The sequence below is a fragment of the Pogoniulus pusillus genome, chromosome 2, assembly GCF_015220805.1.
Source record: "Pogoniulus pusillus isolate bPogPus1 chromosome 2, bPogPus1.pri, whole genome shotgun sequence".
NCBI lineage: Eukaryota > Metazoa > Chordata > Aves > Piciformes > Lybiidae > Pogoniulus > Pogoniulus pusillus.
The window spans coordinates 45,734,449-45,756,544 of NC_087265.1; the positions used below are offsets into that span (position 1 = coordinate 45,734,449).

The following is a 22,096-nucleotide window of genomic DNA, read 5'->3' on the forward strand; positions in this document are numbered from 1 at the left end:
TGTTGTCAGAGAGAGTGATTGGCATTGGAATGGGCTGCCCAGGGAGGTGGTGGAGTCACTGTCCCTGGAGGTGTTGAAGCAAAGTCTGGATGAGGCACTTAGTGCCATGGTCTGGATGACTGGATAGGGCTGGGTGCTAGGTTGGACTGGATGATCTTGGAGGTCTCTTCCAACCTTCATTCTATGATTCTATGAATGTATCATGTAATTATAGTTATCATGCTTTTAACAATAACCTCACTATCCAGAAGTAGTTGTACTGTGAGTTAGTTGTCCAGAATGTGGAATTTGCTTTCTCTAGACCTTGCCTTTTGTTTATCCTGTAACTCTTTTATTACTTTTTATAGCAGTATTTTGCTTCTAGCCACCAGTACTGAAAATGTGAGTGTATGAAATTTAGGATTAAGTAATAACATTTAATTGTTAACTTTTCTGTTTTCTTTCAAACTTTGTTTCTCTTTAGTTTTACTGACATTGGGCCCCCCAGTTTAGGAGGGACATTGAGATGCTTGAGCGTGTCCAGAGAAGGGCGACGAGGCTGGGGAGAGGCCTTGAGCACAGCCCTACGAGGAGAGGCTGAGGGAGCTGGGATTGGTTAGCCTGGAGAAGAGGAGGCTCAGGGGTGACCTTATTGCTGTGTACAGCTACCTGAAGGGTGGTTGTGGCTAGGAGGAGGTTGCTCTCTTCTCTCAGGTGGCCAGCACCAGAACGAGAGGACACAGCCTCAGGCTATGCCAGGGGAGATTTAGGCTGGAGGTGAGGAGAAAGTTCTTCACTGAGAGAGTCATTGGACACTGGAATGGGCTGCCCGGGAAGGTGGTGGAGTCGCCGTCCCTGGAGCTGTTCAAGGCAGGATTGGACGTGGCACTTGGTGCCATGGTCTGGCCTTGAGCTCTGTGGTAAAGGGTTGGACTTGATGATCTGTGAGGTCTCTTCCAACCCTGATGATACTGTGATACTGTGTGATACTGTGATTTATGTTCTTGTTCTTATCCATCTCAGCAAGCCTATGAGTGCAGCAGACATCACCATTGTTTTCCTTTCACAGCCTGTAATCTAGTTCTTCTCACCAAAACATTCTAGCTAGCTTCAAACTAGCACACACTGGCAAGTCCTTGACTAAACCAAACCCCTCAGCACAACATCTAATCACTACGAATAGCTGTGGTTGGAAAGGACCACCAGGATCCACCAGTCACTCAAGCTCCCTTATCTCTGTAGGAGATCAGCATAACTGCACCTTTAGTGTAGTCCTGCCACCCTTTATTTCTTGGAGCATCCTCTACTTCTAGGAAGAGAAGGATATATTGCAAAGTATTTCCAAGGAAAAGGAGACTTGAATCTATCCTTTTTCATCTGATCCAGTCCCCTTGGCACATTCATTCCCAGCAAATCTTACAAGAGACTTTGCTTCCAACACAGCAGAAAGCACAGACTGAGCAACTTTTTCTAGGTAGAATCCCCCCTCAAAGGTCACTCTAAGTGATGAGATCTGCACCATCACATTCAATTCATTAAACTAAAGTTCAGAAGGGCCTATTAGGTAACTGACTGTCTGGTGTCTCCTGCTGTATTTGAACCCCTCACAAGGAAGAGAAAAAGGGCACAGCATTTGTGTTTTAAAAGGTAGCACATGCTGTGACTGTGATCTGGGGTGATCTGTTGTCCTAGATTGGTACAGGATTTATTTCCCTCTACTATGAAAGCTGATTGAGAATGCTCATAGAGAATATGAACTCAGAGTTGTTGTTGGTTATTTTTCCCATTGCCTTTTTCTGTTGTGTTGCTTTGTTTTCTTTTAGCTGTGCTCCTGTAGTCCAAGGCCACCTCCAAGGCTTTTCACTCCCTGAGTTGAATGGCTGCAAGGCAGCTCATTATCGTGACTTGTGTTGCTGTCTTCAGCACTTTAAAAAGCCTTTTTCTATTTCTTCAGCAATATGAGGGTAGTCATCTGCACTGTGACTCCTAACCCTTTTCAAAAGGATTTCTGTGAAAATCATCTGTCAAGGGCCTCAGCATGGGCTGTACGTGCTCCTGCTCTAACACAAGCTCACCGCCTAACTTAAATGAGTGCCTGGAGAAAGCTGTAGCTGGCAGGGTCTCTAGCCAGGATGCTGGCGTGGATTCTCACCCAGCTTTTATTGCAAGAGAATTGAGAAATAGAGCAGTTCACTTGGAAGGGACCTACAACTGCCATCCAGCTCAATGCTAGGAAAACCACTTTGATTCTCTCCCTTCCTTTCCCCCTCTGTGCTGTCGCACTCTTTTCTGACACATCAGCCTGTGAAAAACTTTAAATTCAGGCTGGGGTGAAGTGAAAGTGAAGCTACCCCTCAGTGCTGCCCAGAGCAGGACATGTCTTAAGGTGATAGGATGGTGAGGGGCCTGGAACACAAACCCTATGAGGAGAGGCTGAGGGAGCTGGGGGTGTGCAGCCTGGAGAAGAGGAGGCTCAGGGCAGAGCTCATTCCTGTCTACAGCTAGCTGAAGGGAGGCTGTAGCCAGGTGGGGGTTGATCTCTTCTGCCAGGCAACCAGCAACAGAACAAGGGGACACAGTCTCAAGTTGTGCCAGGGGAGGTCTAGGCTGGATGTTAGGAGGAAGTTGTTGTCAGAGAGAGTAATTGGCATTGGAATGGGCTGCCCAGGGAGGTGGTGGAGTCACCATCCCTGGAGGTGCTGAAGCAAAGCCTGGCTGAGGCACTTAGTGCCATGGTCTGGTTGACTGGCTAGGGCTGGGTGCTAGGTTGGACTGGCTGATCTTGGAGGTCTCTTCCAACCTGGTAGATTCTATGATTCTGTGATGATTCTTTTTAATACAAAACATTACCACTGATAAGAGTTAATCTTTGTGTCAGGAACCTGACTATTTTTTACTTTTTTCTGGTTTATATACTTAAAGAAATAAAAAGAGAATTAGAGGAAATCTAACAGAGTATTGAGCTTGACTCCTGTGAGGAGTATGAAGTGGCACTTAGTGCCATGGTCTAGTTGATTGGATAGGGCTGGGAGATAGGTTGGGCTGGGTGATCCTGGAGGTCTCTTCCAACTTGGTTGATTCTATGATTTTCTACTCTTATGCAGAAGAGCCCTTCAGTGTTGACTTTGAATCAGTCACTGTGCAGAGCTTTTGAAGACAAAATACTAGTGATTTGCATCAATTTCCATCCAATTTATTGATTTATTTGATTAATTCTCCCTCAGAGGAAGAAAATACAGAAGATAACTCTAAGCAGTACCTTATTTCAGACAATATGCAATAAGACCTTCTCAGCCCCTAAGTGTAGGCAGGCTTAGATTAATCTCTTAAAGAAGTTAGTGGACTTCCATTCTGCAGGACCCTAAAATGTGTACCAACATTGAAAATTTTAGGTTACAGTTTAAGAGTGAAAATGGCAAGGATGTCATAAAAGTTTGTATTGCTCCTCCTGCCCCTCCCCTTATCAAAATTTGAAGCAGCTCTGTAGCATTCCCTGGTTTTACTGCCTTTAGGATTGTGAGCACCTCAAGTCCTATTGTTGTTCTCTGATGAACTTTATCATGTCTTTCTGTAGTTAAAAGAGTTCCTGATTCTCACTGTGCATCCCCTGTGGTTTCTCCACAAACTTACATAAGAATGTGTAGTTTCACTGGGTTTATTCACCTCTCCTTTTCTTTATTTGAAGTAAATGCATCCATCTGTCCAGTGTCCTGTGGTAAACAGCCAAATTTAGAAGTGGGATATGCTTTGTTTGGCTGTTTTATTCCTATTGACTCCATTGCACTAGAGAGAAATGTCTGTCTTTGGTCATGGAATCATAGAATCAGTCAGGGTTGGAAGGGACCACAAGGATCATCTAGTTCCAACCCCCCTGACATGCCCAGGGACACCCTACCCTAGGTCAGGCTGGCTGGAGTCCCATCCAGCCTGGCCTTAAACACCTCCAGGGATGGGGCCTCAACCACCTCCCTGGGCAACCCATTCCAGCCTCGCACCACTCTCATGCTGAACAATTTCCTCCTCATGTCCAGCCTGAACCTACCCACCTTCAGCTTTGCTTCATTCCCCCTAGTCCTGTCACTCCCTGATAGCCTAAAAAGTCCCTCCCCAGCTTTTTTGGAGGCCCCTTTAGATACTGGAAGGTGCTTGGGATTGCCCTGACCCAAAAGCAGGACACTGCACTTGGTCTTGTTGAACCTCGTGAGGTTGGCTTGTGCCCACCTCTCCAGCCTGTCCAGGTCCCTCTGGATGAATCCCTTCCCTCCAGCCTGTCTGCTGCCCCACACAGCTTGGTGTGGTCAGCAAACTTGCTCAGGGTGCACTCAGTGTCTCTGTCCATAGCACTGACAAAGATGTTGAACAAGACTGGTCCCAGGACTGGTCTCTGAGGGACTCCACTTGTCACTGGACTCTACTTGGCCATGGAGTCATTGACAGCCACTCTTTGGGTGTGGTCATCAAGCCAGTTCTTTATCCATCTTGTGGTCCACCCATCAAACCCATGTGTCACCAGCCTGGAGACCAGGATGCGGTGTGGGACAGTGTCAAAGGCTTTGCTCAGGTCCAGGTAAATGACATCAGCTGCTCACCCCTCATCTGATAATGTTGTGACCTGTTCATAGAAGGCCACCAGGTCTGTCAGGCAGGATCTGCCCTTGGTGAAGCCATGCTGATTGTAGCCAATCACCTCTTCAGGTGAATCTTGAATCATAGAATCAACCAGGTTGGAAGAGACCTCCAAGATCATCCAACCCAACCTAGCACCCAGCCCTGTCCAGTCAACCAGACCATGGCACTAAGTGCCTCATCCAGGCTTTGCTTGAACACCTCCAGGGACAGCGACTCCACCACCTCCCTGGGCAGCCCATTCCAATGGTAAATCACTGTCTCTCTGAAGAGTTGCATCCTGTCTGTATAGATTCTTGCCCCAGTCATGAAGCTGCATGTGGAAGACATTTGGATTAACTGAAGCAAAGGTTACACTTCCAGCTGGCTAACCTCTTTTATTTATTGCAGGTGATTAAAGTGTATAGCGAAGATGATGCAAGCAGAACTTTGGAAGTACCAGGTGATATAACAGCCAGGGATGTATGTCAGCTGTTGATATTGAAGAACCACTATATTGATGACCACAACTGGACTCTGTTTGAACAACTTACCCACTCAGGTTTAGGTAAGACTATGACAATGCAATGGCATAGCAGTAAATGAAGTGTTTGGGGATAATTTTTACATAGAAATGCAATTGTCACAGGAAGATTTGGATGCAAAATGACTGGAGGGCTTGAGTGAATTTCTTTGTTTGGAGATTTGTTGCTTCTGTTTCTCTTTGTTTTGACAGTGTAGCTGTAAAGTACATTTTGTCGTAGTACATTTGCTCACACTGCTTGATCTGCATCCATAAGAGTGATTTGGAAGGCACTGACCATTAGGGCTCTCCCTGGAAATTATTCCTTACTCTTCTTTGCTTTTCTTTGGCAGATCTTTCTCTTTTTTACTGGTGTTTCTTGCTTATCTCTCGCAAGACTTGGATTATTTTCATTGCAAATAAAATCTTTGTTGTTCCCAATACAGCTGAGTGAAATCTTTGACATCCAGGACAGACATAGTGCTACTCTGTCTGGACAATATACTCAGAAACTGTCTTCAGAAACTACATGAGAGTAGGCTGTCAGTATTTTCCTTCAATACAGTCAATTTGGATAGATTTATGGTGTACTCTGGGAAAGGACTAATTTAAAAGCATAACAAAATCATTCTTCTAAACTTCCAGTTACAGAGCAGTGAACTGTGTTGAATTTGCTTTATGCATAGTATTTTAAATTGCTGGAAATGAAATGCTCTGAACTCCTTCTGCATCATCAGTGTTCCTCTAGTGTGGTAATAAACATCTTTGTCTAGTATAGAGTTTGAAAGGTGTGGTATCAGAATACAGCTATAACTTCTGGTCTCTGATCCTTTTTCTATTGTGTGGGTGTAATTTTGCACTATGAAAACACAGTAAGGCAAATACAGGGAGAAAGAGGATGTTCATAGTATCATAGAATCGAGCAGGTTGGAAGAGCCCTTCAAGATCATCCAGTCCAGCCTAGCACCCAGCCCTAGCCAGTCAACCAGACCATGGCACTAAGTGCCTCATCCAGGCTTTGCTTCAACACCTCCAGGGATGGTGACTCCACTACCTCCCTGGGCAGCCCATCCCAATGCCAATCACTCTCTCTGCCAACAACTTCCTCCTAACATCCAGCCTAGACCTCCCCTGGCACAACTTGAGACTGTGTCCCCTTGTTCTGTTGCTGCTTGCCTGGCAGAAGAGACCAACCCCACCTGGCTACAGCCTCCCTTTGGGTAGTTGTAGACAGCAGTGAGTTATCCCCAAGCCTCCTCTTCTGCAGGCTGCACACCCCCAGCTCCCTCAGCCTCTGCTCATAGAGCTGCGTTCCAGGCCTCTCTGCAGAGATGTAAAAGCCACAGAACAGAGGAAAGACTTCACTCAATGAAAGATGAATTTAGAAGCCCACTGCTGGGTTGTAGTACTAAACCAACACTCAAGTCAATCAGTCTCATTTCCTTTTACAGCACTACTATTCAGTACCACACTGTGTTTGATTTTGATAGGGAATTATACCAGGAGACAAATGCCACAAAAGTCTGGTTTCAATGTAACGTCACTCAAAGTTTCTGTTTTATTTTGGATCTTTGGCACTGTACTAGAGTTGCCAAAGATAGTGCTTCTTCTGCAACCTCAAAGACAGTTCCAGCTGCTAGTGCACAGCGTGTCTTGAGAAAGAAGATATTTTCATCCCCTTTCCCAGGGGGCCTTTCTGTATTCTAAAATACATGGAAAACTCCTTGGAGTGCTAAATTGTCAGAAGAGACTGCTGTGGTAACCTGGTAACCTCAGCACTGTTGATTCTAGAACAACCACTAACTAAAACCCCACAAAACCACACACACCACCCCCCATGGGTATTTATATATGGCTAAAAGCTGTTGTTCAACTCCCTTTCTAGGCAGTCTGGACTTGTGCCTTTGTGTAAGCTTGCCTCTGCATCTCTAACTGTATTAACAGCTGCGTTTTAAAGATGAACTACAAACCCAAAACCCAATTTTCTGCCCTTTTTTTGCTCCTTTATCCTACAAAGGTAGCCACAAAGAGTTTTCATTTCCCCCCTTCCCCGTGCTTTATAGCATTTCAAAGATATTTATAACCTTTTGTGCTGAATGTATCTGTTGTAAGATGCTTCCAGCTTGGAGTAAGGTCAGAGTTAAATCTGGGTCGAGGCTGTAAATGACTGACTGCTACAGAAAAGAAGGTATAAAAATTGCTGTAGACAATACTACTATATAAATAGTAGAGGTATTTTCTGTTGTATAGTGTGGTTGGTGATTCCTTGGTGGAGATGCTGGAGTGTGTCCAGAGAAGAGCCACGAGGATGCTCAGAGGGCTGCAGCAGCTCTGCTATGAGGACAGAGTGAAAGAGTCGGGGCTGTACAGTCTGGAGAGGAAGAGGCTGCGAGGTGTCCTTGTTGTGGCCTTCCAGGATCTGAAGGGGGCCTACAAAAAAGCTGGGCAGGGACTTTTGAGGCTGTCAGGGAGTGACAGGACTGGGGGGAAGGGCCACAGCCTCATCCAGCCTGGCCTTAAATACCTCCAGCCATGGGACCTCAACCACCTCCCTGGGCAACCCATTCCAAGCTCTCACCACTCTCATGCTAAACAACTTCCTCCTCACAGACAGTCTGAACCTCCCCACCTCCAGCTTTGCTCCATTCCCCTGATTCTGTTACTCCCTGATGGCCTAAAAAGTCCTTGAACAAGTAGAAAGGAGGCTTTAGTTTTGGATTGTTTGCTATTTATTTTTATGTTATGTTTTACCCATGGAAATTTGGGCAGTTTTTTTTCTGCTTCCAAGTTAAATGAATGGATATAGAAAGGAGAATAATAGAATCATAAAATCAACCAGCTTGGAAGAGACCTCCAAGATCACCCAGTCCAACCTATCACCCATCCCTATCCAGTCAACTAGACCATGGCACTAACTGTGTCTGTCTATGTAAATTTCAGTATGATGGAGATTAATAAATTCATTCATTCATCAATTAGGGAACATTTTCTTCAATCTCTAACAGCTGTCTGAATAGTCCTGAATTAGATATAATTGCATGAATTGTTGAAAGCTGAGTAGAGTGTTCTGCTTTTAAGCAGCACAGACATTAATTACATCACTGGAATCATAGAATCAGCCAGGTTGGAAGAGACCTCAAGATCACCCAGTCCAACCTAGCACCCAGCCCTATCCAGTCAACTGGACCATGGCACTAAATGCCTCCTCCATTCTTTTCTTGAACAGGGACAGCGACTCCACTACCTTCCTGGGCAGCGCATTCCAATGCCAGTCACTCTCTCTGTGAACTTCCTCCTAACATCCAGCCTAGACCTTCCCTGGCACTACCTGAGACTGTGTCCCCTTGTTCTTTTGCTGGTTGCCTGGCAGAAGAGACCAACCCCCACCTGGCTACAGCCTCCCTTCAGAGAGTTGTAGAGAGCAATGAGTTCTGCCCTAAGCCTCCTCTTCTGCAGGCTGCACACCCCCAGCTCCCTCAGCCTCTCCTCACAGGGCTGTGCTCCAGGCCCCTCACCAGCTTTGTTGCCCTTCTCTGGACACATTTCAGTATCTCAACATCACTCTTGAATTGAGGAGCCCAGAACTGGACAGAGGACTCAAGGACTGGCCTGACCAGTGCTGAGTACAGGGGCAGAAGAAGCTCCCTTGTCCTACTGGCCACACTGTTCCTGATACAAGCCATGATGCCACTGTCTCTTGTGAGCACCTAGGCACACTGCTGGCTCATATTCAGTATGCTTCTGATCTGTGTGCTTTCTGTCCCAGACTACTGAATTCAATGAAATTCTTGGATGTTTTTCACCTTGTCTGAGGTGATTGAAAGCACTGCCTTCAGTTGCCTAGATTTGGCTGGTACCATGTCATTCTTCCCACCAGCAACCTTGGTGCTGGAGTCCTGTGCTTCCAGTGTAACTGCCTGGAAGAGAGCAGGCTATGAAAGCAGAAGAGTTTTCACAGCTGTTCTCTTTTTCATGGGAAGTAGTGTCTTTAATCTTGAAATGTTTCTTTATGTTAACTGTAACCCAGTTCTCCATTCACTTCTGCAGCTTGACTAGTTTTTTACTGGAGTCCTTCTTTGAGTGGGCAATAGTGCTTGGCCAAGCACACTGTTGTGTCTCAGCCTCTCATTTCTATTCACTACCTACACTCTTTCAGGCAGCCTGTGTGAAGGCTCACAAAGCATTATCTGTGCAATAGTACCAGGCAGTGGCTTTTCCAGGTTCTATTTAGTTGATTTTTCTCCCCTGCTGTGTGGCTAGGGAGGAGGTTACCTGAAACCTGTTCTCTAATCCACTTCAGTGTTGAATCTTCTTTCATGTGCTTTAGTTACTTTCTCTACTTAAGGACTGTGGCACATAGTCCTTGTGTTAGAGACAGTAGTAATAAAAACATGGTAGAGAGGAAGGTAGAGACTTTGCAGTCTAGCTGAAAGAGAAGAAGTCATTTAAACTGAAAGTGCAAACTTTTCATGGCTCTGCTTAGGGATTTGCTTACAGGGCTGTGTTTTGGAGCACACTTGCTCAGTGTTTGAGTTCTTTCAAGACTGTAAGTTGGATTAAGTGCAAAATATTCTGTGATGTGGCACCTTAAAGAAATAGCAGCATCCTCACCTACCCATTGGGGTGAAGCAGAATGTCTTAGTTTTGTATCAAGAAGTCCTGAGGAAATGGTATTTTCTTAAATGTCACAATGGCAAGCAGTTAAGTCTTTGAAATGTCATCCCAGAGGAATACTTCCTCTCTATAAAACTGAAAGGGGGGGTTAAAAAAAAAGCCAGGTTTGAGTTGTTTAGCTTCAGTTGTTTAGTCTCTTTACTCCTGTGTCAGAAGAATATGTTTTGGAGTAGAGCAGCCTGTATGAGATTTTAAAATGCCCACTTTTCAGAGCTTGTTTTGTTTTGGTTTGTTGTTGGTTTTGCATTTTTTGTTTTCTTTTCTGAACCACTTTGGATGTTTTTTTGGGTTTTTTTTCATTTGATCCGGTTACAAAATGTGAGCTTCATCTGGCATCCTTAATCTCTGTCTTGATGAGCTCAGGAATGAGTTACATTAAATGAAGAATGGAGTAGAATCATAAAATCATAGAAGGAGTCAGGTTTGGAAGGGACTACAATTAAATATTTTTGCAAGTAAAGGCCATGAAGCCATAAGGTTTCAGTAACTGAAGATTCATGATCACAGAATCAGTCAGGGTTGGTAGACACCGCAAGGGTCATTGATTTCTGACCCCCCTGCCATGGGCAGGGACACCTTACTGTAGATCAGGCTGGCCACAGCTGCATCCAGCCTGGCCTTAAACACCTCCAGCCATGGGGCCTCAACCACCTCCCTGGGCAACCCCTTCCAGCCTCTCACCACCCTCATGCTCAACAACTTCCTCCTTATGCCCAGCCTGACTCTCCCCACCTCCAGCTTTGCTCCATTCCCCCCAGTCCTGTCACTCCCTGACAGCCTACAAAGTCCCTCCCCAGCTTTTTTTGTAGGCCTCCTTCAGATCCTGAAAGGTCACCAGGAGGTCACCTGGGAGCCTCCTCTTCTGCAGCCTGCTCAGCCCCAACTCTTTCAGTCTGTCCTCACAGCAGAGCTGCTGCAGCCCTCTGAGCATCCTCGAGGCTCTTCTCTGGACACGCTCCAGCATCTCCACATCCCTCTTGTGATAGGTGCTCTAGAACTGGCTGCAGTACTCCAGGTGGGGTCTCAGCAGAGCAGAGTAGAGGAGGAGAATCACCTCCCTGGCCCTGCTGGCCACACTTCTGCTGCAGCCCAGGCTCTGCTTGGCTTTCTGGGCTGCAAGTGCACACTGCTGGCTCATGTTGAGCTTCTCATCCACCAGCACCCCCAAGTCCCTCTCCTCAGGGCTGCTCTCCAGCCACTCACTGCCCTGCCTGGGTTTGTACTTTTTCCCTCCTTTGTCTATAGATTATGAGAATGCTTTGTCTTCTGCTCCTTGTAAGCTTCATATTTTCCTGCTGAGGTGAAATTTGTCTCTAGGAACGTATCATTGCTAAATTTGATACCTGGAAACTTCCTGAAGAACCTTCTAGATTTGCAGGCTACAATAAGGCTGGCACCCACCAGATTAGACATTGTGGAAGCATGAAGTACTGACTGGTGAAAGAAGTGGTGGTCAAGGGTTAGGGCAGGTTAATAAACGAGTGACAGATGCTCTCTTCCAGACTCTCTCCTTTTCCAAAGTGGAAAGGGGGATAACAGAGAGAGACTTATCAATTGGAAAAGAAAATTAAAACAGTTTTAGTGAAAATTAATATAATATGTACAAATGTGTAGTGGTAGAGTAGGGTTGCTGGTTAGACCTGATGATCTCAAGGGTATTTTTCAACCTAAGTGATTCAAAGATTCTGTATACAAACTCAGTATCAAATCCAGCCCCCCCGATGGCAATTAGTCACTGTCACCACTGATGCTGTAGGCAGGCACTGGGGACACAACTCAGTGGCAAATGGGAACTGAATTCTGAATTAGGAACTCAAGGGTTGGGATCAAAGGCAGAATGGACAGTTTTGGGCTTCCCAGTTGAAGAGGGACAGGGAACCTGCTGGAAAGGGTCCGGTGGAGAGTTACAAGGATGATTAGGGGACTGGAGGACATGGCTTATGAGAGGCTGAGGGACCTGGGGCTTTTTAGACTGGAGAAGAGAAAACTGAGAGGGGATTTAATAAATGTTTATAAACATCTGAGATCTGATCAGGATGGGGGGAACAGGCTCTGCTCACTTGCTCCCTAGGGTAGGACAAGGAGCAATGGGTGTAAATTTCAGCACAAGACATTCCAGCTCAACCAAGGGGGAACTTCTTTACTGTAGGGGTCCCAGAACACTGGAACAGGCTCCCCAGAGAGGTTGTGGAGTCTCCTTCCATGGAGACTTTCATGGCCTGTCTGGATATGTTCCTCTGTGATCCATGCTAGATTGTGTGGTCCTGCTTCAGCAGGGGGGTTGGACTCGGTGACCTCCTTGGGTCTCTTCCAACCTCTAACATCCTGTGATCAATGTTTGGGATGAGAAGATTGAGTACACCCTCAGTGAGTTTGCAAATGACACCAAGCTGGGTGGCTGTGTTGATCTGCCACAGGGTAGGGAAGCTTTACAGTGGAGTCTGGGCAGGTTAGACCCATGGGCCAAGGCTAGATGTATGAATTCACCAAGGCCAAGTGCCAGGTCATAACAGCCCCTTGATAGGTTACAGACCTGGGGATGTGTGGCTGGAAAGCTACGATGTGGAGAAGGACCTGGGGGTATTGTTTGTTAGTTGACTGAATATGTCACCAGTGTACCCAGTTGCCCAAGAAAGCCAATGGCATCCTGGCTTGTGTTAGAAACACTGTGGCCAGCAAGAACAGGAAGGTGATCATCCCTCTGTACTCAGCACTGGCGAGGCCACACATTAAGTGTTGCGGTCATTTCTGGGCCACTCACTACAGGAAGGATATCGAGGTGCTGGAGCACATCCAGAGCAACAAGGCAACAAGGCTGCTAAAGGACCTGGAGCACATGACCTATGTGGAGCATCTGAGGGAACAGAGGTTTTTCAGTCTGAAGAAGAGGAGGCTGAAAGGAGACCTCAGCACTCTACTACCTGAAGGGAGATTGGAGAGAAGAGGGGGCTAGACTCTACTCCTTGATGACAAGTGGCAGGACATGACAAGTGACAGGACTAGAGGAAATGGTTTCAAGCTGTGCCAGGGGAGGTTTAGGATGGATGTTAGGAAATATTTCTTTGTTGTAAGGCCTATCAAACATTGGAATGTTTGCCCAGGGCAGTGATGGAGTCACCATCCCTGGAGGTATTCAAGTGGTGTGTGGACCTGGTGCTTAGGGATGTGGTTGACTGTTGACTCTTCAGTGCTGGGTCAGAGACTGGGCTGGATGATCTCTTCCAGCCAGATATATTGTGATTCTGTGGTAACTTTCTCTTGACAAATGACACATAGATGATTGGACTGGATAATCTTGGAGCTCTCTTCCAACCTGGTGGATTCTATGATTCTGTGATTTCTACTAAATCCATTCCTGACAATCCAGACAGGCTGGACGAGTGGCTGAAGTGGTTTCTTGCCCCATGTGTCATGGCAGGAACTGCTTGGCTTCTGCAGGAGCAACATGCATTTGGCCATGAAATGAAGTGAAGCCTTCATCTGTCCTTCTAAAAGAAAAGGACATCACCAGAAGACAAAAGACCTCACTTGTGTCCCCCTTAGGCGGAACAGTAGTTCGGTGTAAAATGAACCTGGTTAACAGACTGTGTTCAAATTGCTCATTTGGTGTTTTCCGTTCATTTAAATCAATTGAAATGTTTTTATAATCTGACCTGGATGTTTTCATATCCTACTTTTAGCCTCCTTAGGTCCAGGTTAGGTTTTGGATTTCTTTAATCTGTTTGGTTTCTTTGTTTACAGGAAGAGCTCTAGAAGACCATGAATTAGTAATGGAAGTCCAAGCAAATTGGGGAATGGAAGAGGAAAACAAATTCTACTTTAGAAAAAATTATACCAAGTATGAGTTTTTTAAAAACCCACTGGTAAGTCCTACCATTTTGTCTGTCAAGTGGCACAATTTCTGCAGAGTAGTCTTTTCTCTTACACACAGCCAGGCGAGTGTAAAGCTGGTAGTGCAAGTCCAGAGGAGTAATTGGGAGGGGATATCTGGGATGTAGGAATATATTGCAGTGCATGTAACTGTAACTCCTGGCCAGCCCCTTTGTAAAGTAGACTTTCTGAATTTGGGTGGAGGGGTAGGGGCAGATTTAGGTTTAACTTTGCACTTGGAGCTGTGACAAAATAAAAGTATTGAGATTGAGTGAAGTTTCCATCAAATAACAACAAATTGAAAACAAAAATGAAGCAGTGTGAGGAAGGGCATCTGTAGAAGAGATGATTTTGTTGTTAAAGTGAATAAAAGAAGTGCTTTGGTCCAGAGCTGCCCAATGGCAGCTTCTTGCAGCTGCAGCTAGATGACAACTGACACAAAAGGCCTTAAGCAGACATCACCTATTAGGAGTCTGAAAGTGGACCCAAAGTTTAGTGTGAGGAAAGAATGGAAAGAGACCAGCAACAACTTGTAAGTCAAGGATGTTGCCAAAGGTTAATGCTGCTGATTCAGGCCTTGGCTGATGACAGAGGCTGTGGAGGCAGTGCTGGCTCAGCAAAACAAACTCACCACCTGGGTGCTCAAATGTGTGGTGCATTTGGATCACTCCTAAAGCCAACTTGTTTCAGAGGTCAAAGGGATAAATAGCAGAAAGATATGAGGACTTGAAAGGTGAAAAGTAGACTCTTGGCTGGTTCATTCCTCCATGACTATATTGACTTCCCCAATATCAATGTGCTGATCTGGCACATAAATTACCTCTTGAGCTTTCTCTGGTAATGAATTGGTGTTTCAAATGTTATATACCAAAATATGTAAATGATCTGAGGGTTTTTTCCTCTGGGTAAACAGTGTACTCCACTGACCTGGAGATATTACTACTGTAGTGAAAAGCTCTAAAGCCTGAGATGGTCTACAGTTAAGTAGAGAAGCTTTCAAAGAATGTGTCTGTTTGTGTGTTGGTTAACCAGTGAATGGAACCAGCTGTGGAGTGTGGCAGACGTAACTATGACTAGCATTGGCAGCTGCAGCTAATCAGAGCCCTTACTGCTCCTGTTGAGTCATTCTTCTGGCTGCAATGCTCCTAGGTGTAGCAAGAGTGCTTTATGAGGAAGAAGTTGATATTAATTAACTCTACCAGTAGTTCAGATTATTTAAAATGCAGGTCAAAGGACTATTGGCTTCAATCTTGTCCAAGACTTCCAAAAACTTCATTCATAATGCTCAAACTCTTGGCTGCTTCATTCCTCCATGACTATATTGACTTCCCCAATATCAATGTGCTGATCTGGCACATAAATTACCTCTTGAGCTTTCTCTGGTAATGAATTGGTGTTTCAAATGTGAGTTTCTTAACCACAGTCACATTTTGACGTTAATTCATGTTTCATGTCATACAAAATGAACAATTAAAAAACCCTTTGAGAACTTAACTCTCTATTATGGAAGTTCTGGTTTCTAGTGCACTGAAAGCAATATGCTTTTCATCATGTTGATGTATATCCTTCCTACTCTGTAACATACTAAATCCCCCAGGTAATTTTATATGTCAACAGCAATAGAAATTACTACTAAAACACCAACATTAAGAGCCAAGTACTACAATATGACTTGGTCTGCTGTGCAGAATTCTCTTGCTTCCTAAGAGCATTGATATTTCCTCAGAGTTCTAACTTTTTCAGAGTATAATATGTAGGATGTCAGAAATATAGGAATGGTATTAAGGTAAGTTAAATTATTGGATCAGAGAATCTGCAGTGTCTCACACCACATTGAGAACTTAGGTCCGAAAGACAGATAGTGAGTTGAATATTTATTTCTGTGGAACTTTGATATGAATTATTATTGTTACAGAGATTTTTTCCAGATCATATGATCTCTTTTCCAAGTGAGACCAATGCAGCTGTAAGACACTCTGGGATATTACAGGTATGCAGTCTTTGAACTAAATTTGAACAAGGATAAGCCAGCACAACTCAGAATTTCCCATTGTCTGTGCCTTGTGAACGTAGTTCTTTGTCACTGTTGGATCTATTGATGGGGTTTGAATAGCTCTCAAATGTGGTTAATAATTTTTTTTCTTTCCTTAAGAGTTATGATGTGTCATATTCAGACAGTTGTTACATGTCAACACTTAGAATTTCAGAGTCAATGAGTGCCAAACCAGACAAAATGCAGTAAAAACAGTTAAATGTTTGAGTATTATCTGTTCCTGTAAAAAAGTGGAGTGCTGCAGAACTATGAGGACAGACTGAAAGAGTTGGGGCTGTGCAGTCTGCAGAAGAGGAGGCTTCCAGGTCACCTTCTTGTGGCCTTCCAGTATCTGAAGGGGGCCTACAAAAAAAGCTGGGGAGGGACTTTTTCAGGATATCAAGTAGTGACAATACTAGGGGCAATGAAGCCAAGCTGGAGGTGTGTAGGTTCAGGATGGACATGAGGAGGAAGTTGTTGAGCATGAGAGTGGTGAGAGCCTGGAATGGGTTGTCCAGGGAGGTGGTTGAGGTCCCATGGCTGGAGGTGTTTAAGGCCAGGCTGGCTGAGGCTGTGGCCAGCCTGCTCTAGGGTAAGATCTCCCTGCCCATGGCAGGGGGGTTGGAACTGACTGCTCCTTGTGGTCCCTTCCAACCCTGACTGATTTTGTGATTCTACGAATCTATGAACTCAGCATGTGCTGAACAGCAGGCCTTTGGAGAATACTGAGAAACTGGTAATGTAATAAAAATGGATATTAAAAGGAAGGAAATGGTTAAATTTAATGAGTAGAAAACTTCAACTGACTGCTGTGATTTGTTAGCGTGAAGGCTACTGCGGTCTTGGGAAAAAATATGGGAGGTCACGCAGCGTTAGTCATCTTTAAGCAGACAGGAGATTTTAATTTACAGGGGGAGTAATTTCACAGAATGACCATATCAGAGATCATCATCTTACTTCTCAAAGAGGGGAAAAATGAGTAATAAAGGTGGAAACATTCACATCATTCTTGCTTGCTTGTCACTAGAAAAATTAATTAATAGAGCTTGCACTGATCTTAAAACAACAACCCTGCATGTGAGTTTCAGGGATAAAGCATGACTGGAAATAGAATCATAGAACCATAGAATCAACCAGGTTGGAAGAGACCTCCAAGATCAGCCAGTCCAACCTAGCACCCAGTCCTAACGAATCAACCAGACTATGGCACTAAGTGCCTCATCCAGGCTTTGCTTCAACAGCTCCAGGGATGGTGTCTCCACCACCTCCCTGGGCAGCCCATTCCAATGCCAATCACTCTCTCTGCCAACAACTTCCTCCTAACATCCAGCCTAGACCTCCCCTGCCACAACTTGAGACTGTGTCCCCTTGTTGTGTTGCTGCTTGCCTGGCAGAAGAGACCAACCCCACCTGGCTACAGCCTTCCTTCAGGTAGTTGTAGACAGCAATGAGGTCTGCCCTGAGCCTCCTCTTCTGCAGGCTGCACACCCCCAGTTCCCTCAGCCTCTCCTCATAGGGTTTGTGTTCCAGGCCCCTCACCAGCTTTGTCACCCTTCTCTGGACACATTCCAGCACCTCAACATCTCTCTTGAATTGAGGAGCCCAGAACTGGACACAGTACTCAAGGTGTGGCCTGAGCGTTGTTGAGTCCAGGGGCAGAATAACCTCCCTTGTCCTGCTGCCCACACTGCTCCTGATCCAGGCCAGGATGCCATTGGCTCTCCTGCCCACCTGGGCACACTGCTGGCTCATCTTCAGCTACCATCTACCAGCACCCCCAGGTCCCTCTATGCCTGGCTGCTCTCCAACCACTCTGTCCCCAGCCTGTAGTGCTGCTTGGGGTTGTTGTGGTCAAAGTGCAGAACCCTGCACTTGGCCTTGTTAAATCTCATCCCATTGGCCTCTGCCCACCCATCCAGCCTGTCCAGGTCCCTCTGCAGGGCTCTCCTACCCTTCAACATATCAACAGCTTTGGAACTGTTTTCTGTATGCTCTTGCACACAACTCCCTTAAGCCTATATTGTAACACACAGAACATATGCAGAGCTTGTGGGTGAGAGTGAAAATCATTCTAAATACACACAGTTGCATCCCATTTGGACAACTTGAAGAATTTGGTATAAACTCTCCTCAATTGCTGTTTTATGTCATATTGTCTGCTTCATTTTGTTTAATCAAGTCAAGCTTATTAGGCACAAAGCAAAGAATTCCTTTGTGAATTGTGCTGCCCTGTGCAGCATTTCAGCAGGAGCTGTTGTTTACAGTGAGTTGCTATTGCCTTGGAAACTTTCATTAAGACAAGTTAATGGGCTTGTGTTATTATTTGTGATGTGCTTGGTCAAGTATCAAGAGAGACATTAGTTTTAACAACTTGGTGCTTACAAGTGATTAAAAAATCACTTCTGACAGTTTTATGGCTTTTTTGTGAATTGAGCTGTTAGCAAGTAAAATATTTATCAAGTGTCTTCTGCTGGACGTTCATACAGAGTGAAATAGTGAGTGTTTTGGCTGGTGGCTTTTAATCACACATCTAAATAGCCTCAAATCTCAACAAATTATAGAATCATAGAATCAACCAGATTGGAGGAGACCTCCAAAATCATCCAGTCCGACCTAGCACCCAGCCTTATCCAGTCAACCAGACCATAGCACTAAGTGCCTCATCCTGGCTTTCCTTGAACACTTCCAGGGATGGCAACTCCATTACCTCCCTGGGCAGCACAATCCAATGGCAAAGCATTCTCTCTGTGAAGAACTTCCTCCTAACATCCAGTCTGTAAAGCCTCCCTTTGACTTTGTTTCTGGAGTTAAAATACTTTTTCAAGTATATGTTTTCTATATTCACCATTGGCAAACCTGTTAATATGTGGCAAATGGGAAGAGTAGCAGGCTCTGGACCTCCTCATCTGCTTCAGTGTGGGTGAAATAGAATCATAGAATCATGGAATCAACCAGGTTGGCAGAGACCTCCAAGATTATCCAATCCAACCTAGCACCCAGGCCTGTCTAATCAACTATACCATGGCACAAAGTGCCTCATCCAGGGTTTGCTTGCTTGCTGGTTGCCTGGGAGAAGTGACCAACCCCCACCAGGCTACAGCCTCCCTTCAGTTAGTTGTAGACAGCAGTGAGGTCACCCCTGAGCCTCCTCTTCTCCAGGCTAAACTAATCCCTGCTCCCCCAGCCTCTCCTCACAGGGCTGTGCTCCAGGACCCTCACCAGCTTTGTCGCCCTTCTCTGGACAAGTTCCAGTATCTCAACATCTCTCTTGAATTGAGGAGCCCAGAACTGGACACAGCACTCAAGGTGTTGCCTGCCCAGTGTTGAATACAGGGGAAGAATAACCTCCCTTATCCTACTGGCCACACTGTTCCTGATGCAGGCCAGGATGCCATTGTCTCTCTTCGCCACCTGGGCACACTGCTGGCTCATCTTCAGCTACTATCTACCAGCACTCCCAGGTCCCTTTCTTCCTGGCTGCTCTCAGCCACTCTGTCCCCAGCCTGTAGCACTGCTTGGGGTTGTTGTGACCAAAGTGTAGAACCCTGCACTTGGCCTTGTTCAGTCTCATCCCCTTGGCCTCTGCCCACCCCTCCAGCCTGTCCAGGTCCCTCTGCAGGGCTCTCCTACCCTCCAACAGATCCACACCTGCTCCTAACTTTGTGTCATCTGCAAACTCACAGATGCTGGACTCAATTTGCACATGTCTGTGTGCTGTCAGCTCATGTAGCTATACATACTCTTACTGTAATTTAACTGTGCAGCTGAATAGCAGTAAGTCTATTTGTAATGCCTTCTTCATTGTGGGCAAAGGGGACTCGATGATCTCCTTGGGTCCCTTCAACCCCTAACGTGCTGTGACTCAGCCCTGCTATTGAATGAAGTTTGCCCATTCACGTCATCTGGATTTAATTAGCTCAGGTTGGTCTGTAGGTGGCAGTCATGGATCTATCTACAAGGTAGGAAAAGGGAAGTGAACAAAACCTTCTGTGTCTTGCTTGGACTGCATTATTTAGTGGCCAAAGAACTTTGTGTACTTTCAGAATCCTGTTCTTCATTTTGCTGCAACTCAGTGCTCACTGTGTTGCCTGCTATGTGTGCTCAGATGAGATGTTCTGCAAGTGGCAGTAGACAAGAGGAAAATGCAGCAATGAAATCTGTATATGCCAAACAGAAAACCCTTTGTTCTCTATCTCAATATAAGCCTAGAGGGTATTTATGATACTGCAGGCCAGCCTGAGGCAAGGTTCATTGAAGAGCTTAGTAATAGTGGAGATTCCTTTGCTTTCATGGAAATTGAAGAATTCTAGGTTAGCATGTTCAGATATGAATTATAGTTCTGAGTAGTTTGACTGGAAAAAGAGTAATAAAACTGAACAGTGTCATATGGAATTAAAATAAAGTTATCAGTTGCCAGCTTTTGCAGACTGGCTGTAGCTGTGTACTTGGTCTTAGCAAGATAACAGCTGGCTAAAAAGAAGCCATTGAATATCTTGAGTGGAGGCAGGAGCTGTCATGGTGACTGGCCTAGCTTCTCTGGTTTTAGTTCAGCTAAAACCTGTGCTAGCTTGAAGCTAGCTAGAATAGTTTGGTGAGAAGGATTAGATATAGGCTGTGAAAAGGAGACAATGGTGATGTCTGCTGCACTCACAGGCTTGCTGAGATGTATGAAAACAAGAACACAAACATAGATAACAGAGTTGCTCTCTGTCTCTGTCTGTCTCCCTTCTCTCCCTAACCTGCTGTCTGTGTAACTAATCCTTCTGCTTCCTAACTCCCCTGGCCAATTCTCCAACCTCTCCTTGAATATAAGGCAAAGTCTGGAGTAAGGTGGAGGGGTGGAAAGGAGGGAGAAGGGTGGTTGGGAGCCCCTCCTGGGGACTCTGGTTTCTGGGAGGGCTGCTGTGTTTCTGTATTACCTTTTTGACTTGTCTATTTCTGTCTCTAGCTGTATGGATTGTAAATCCTTGCTTGTATATTGTGCTGAGCTGTTAATATAAAGCTTCATTCTTTAATTTCCAGCTCGGCTGAGTCTAATCTGGGTGATTTCATAAGAGTGAGAGGGCAGGTAACACCCAAACCATAACAAAACCCCTAAAACCTTTACTGTAATATGACTTCAAGCCCCAGGACCTTAGTTCCCTGCTTCTGAAAACTTAGTGAATGTCTGCCTGGCCTGCACGGTTTTGTGATTCAGATCTTGTGATTTGTTTGCTGCACGAATTTTAACTCCCATCAGTTCCCTTGTCTCGTTTGTAACACAGAAGCAAGGTGGCAGTGGCATTAATTTTCTTCTGTTGGTAGCACTGATTTGCAGTTTCATATAAATAGGGTCTGAGGCATGGAATCAGAGCTTCTTACAGTGGTTTGTCACTAAAGCCAACATACTGCATAACTAATGGTCTCATTTCAAACCATATGTTCCTTATCGATATGTAACTTGCCTACCATACCTTATAGAGTGTTATGCAACTCCAAACCTTACATCAGAGCTACTCTTAATAGAATTGGGTGCAATCAGAGCCAAAGGGTGCAATCATAGCCAAATTGCTGTGGTGTAGTAGTGAGGTTAGTGGCTTAATCCTGTCTGTGTCTGAGTATATTAATGAAACAGAATGCTGGTTTCAGATGAAAAGATAAATGCATGTCTGATACTTTCTTTCAGATGTTCCTGAGCTCCAGCACTTACCCTGAGATTCATGGTTATTTGCATGCAAAGGAGCAGGGGAAAAAATCATGGAAAAAATGGTTCTTTCTTTTGAGAAGATCTGGCCTTTATTTTTCCACTAAAGGTACATCTAAGGTATGGGAAAAAAATGGGAGAGGAAGAACTATGAAGTTAAAACAAATGTGTATGTATTTATCATTTGTTGTAGCCAAAATTTGAATTGCAACTTAAAGTGATTAAAAAAGGGGAAAAAGACCAATCTATTTATTATACATAATATCCAGAGGGATACTGAGAAATTAAATTGAAAAGTATTGTCTTAGAAACAGTAATTTATTTTTTCTGGATAACTTTGTTTCATTCCAGTAAATGTTTTCTCAATCAGATGCTAAGAGTGCCCTTTCAAAATGAATTTTCAAATGGCAGTTACAATTCTGAAATCATAGAATCATAGAAACAGCCAGGTTGGAAGAGACCTCCAAGATCAGCCAGTCCAATCTAGCACCCAGCCCTGTCCAGTCATCCAGACCATGGCACTAAGTGCCTCAGCCAGGCTTTGCTTCAATACCTCCAGGGGTGGTGACTCCACCACCTCCCTGGGCAGCCCATTCCAATGCCAATCACTCTCTCTGCCAACAACTTCCTCCTAACATCCAGCCTATAGCTCCACCAGCACAGCTTGAGACTGTGTCCCCTTGTTCTGTTGCTGCTTGCCTGGCAGAAGAGACCAACCCCCACCTGGCTA

General features: G+C 45.0%; 1 protein-coding gene across 1 annotated transcript in view; it reads left to right on the forward strand.

Annotated features, from left to right (window-relative positions):
• Positions 1 to 22,096, forward strand: part of GRB14 (growth factor receptor bound protein 14) — a 75,363-nt gene that overhangs the window by 35,774 nt on the left and 17,493 nt on the right. Inside the window, exons 3-6 of the mRNA XM_064167503.1 lie at positions 4,996 to 5,152; positions 13,523 to 13,644; positions 15,567 to 15,641; positions 21,349 to 21,486. Coding sequence (XP_064023573.1) covers positions 4,996 to 5,152; positions 13,523 to 13,644; positions 15,567 to 15,641; positions 21,349 to 21,486 — 492 coding nt within the window. The remainder of the gene's footprint in view (positions 1 to 4,995; positions 5,153 to 13,522; positions 13,645 to 15,566; positions 15,642 to 21,348; positions 21,487 to 22,096) is intronic.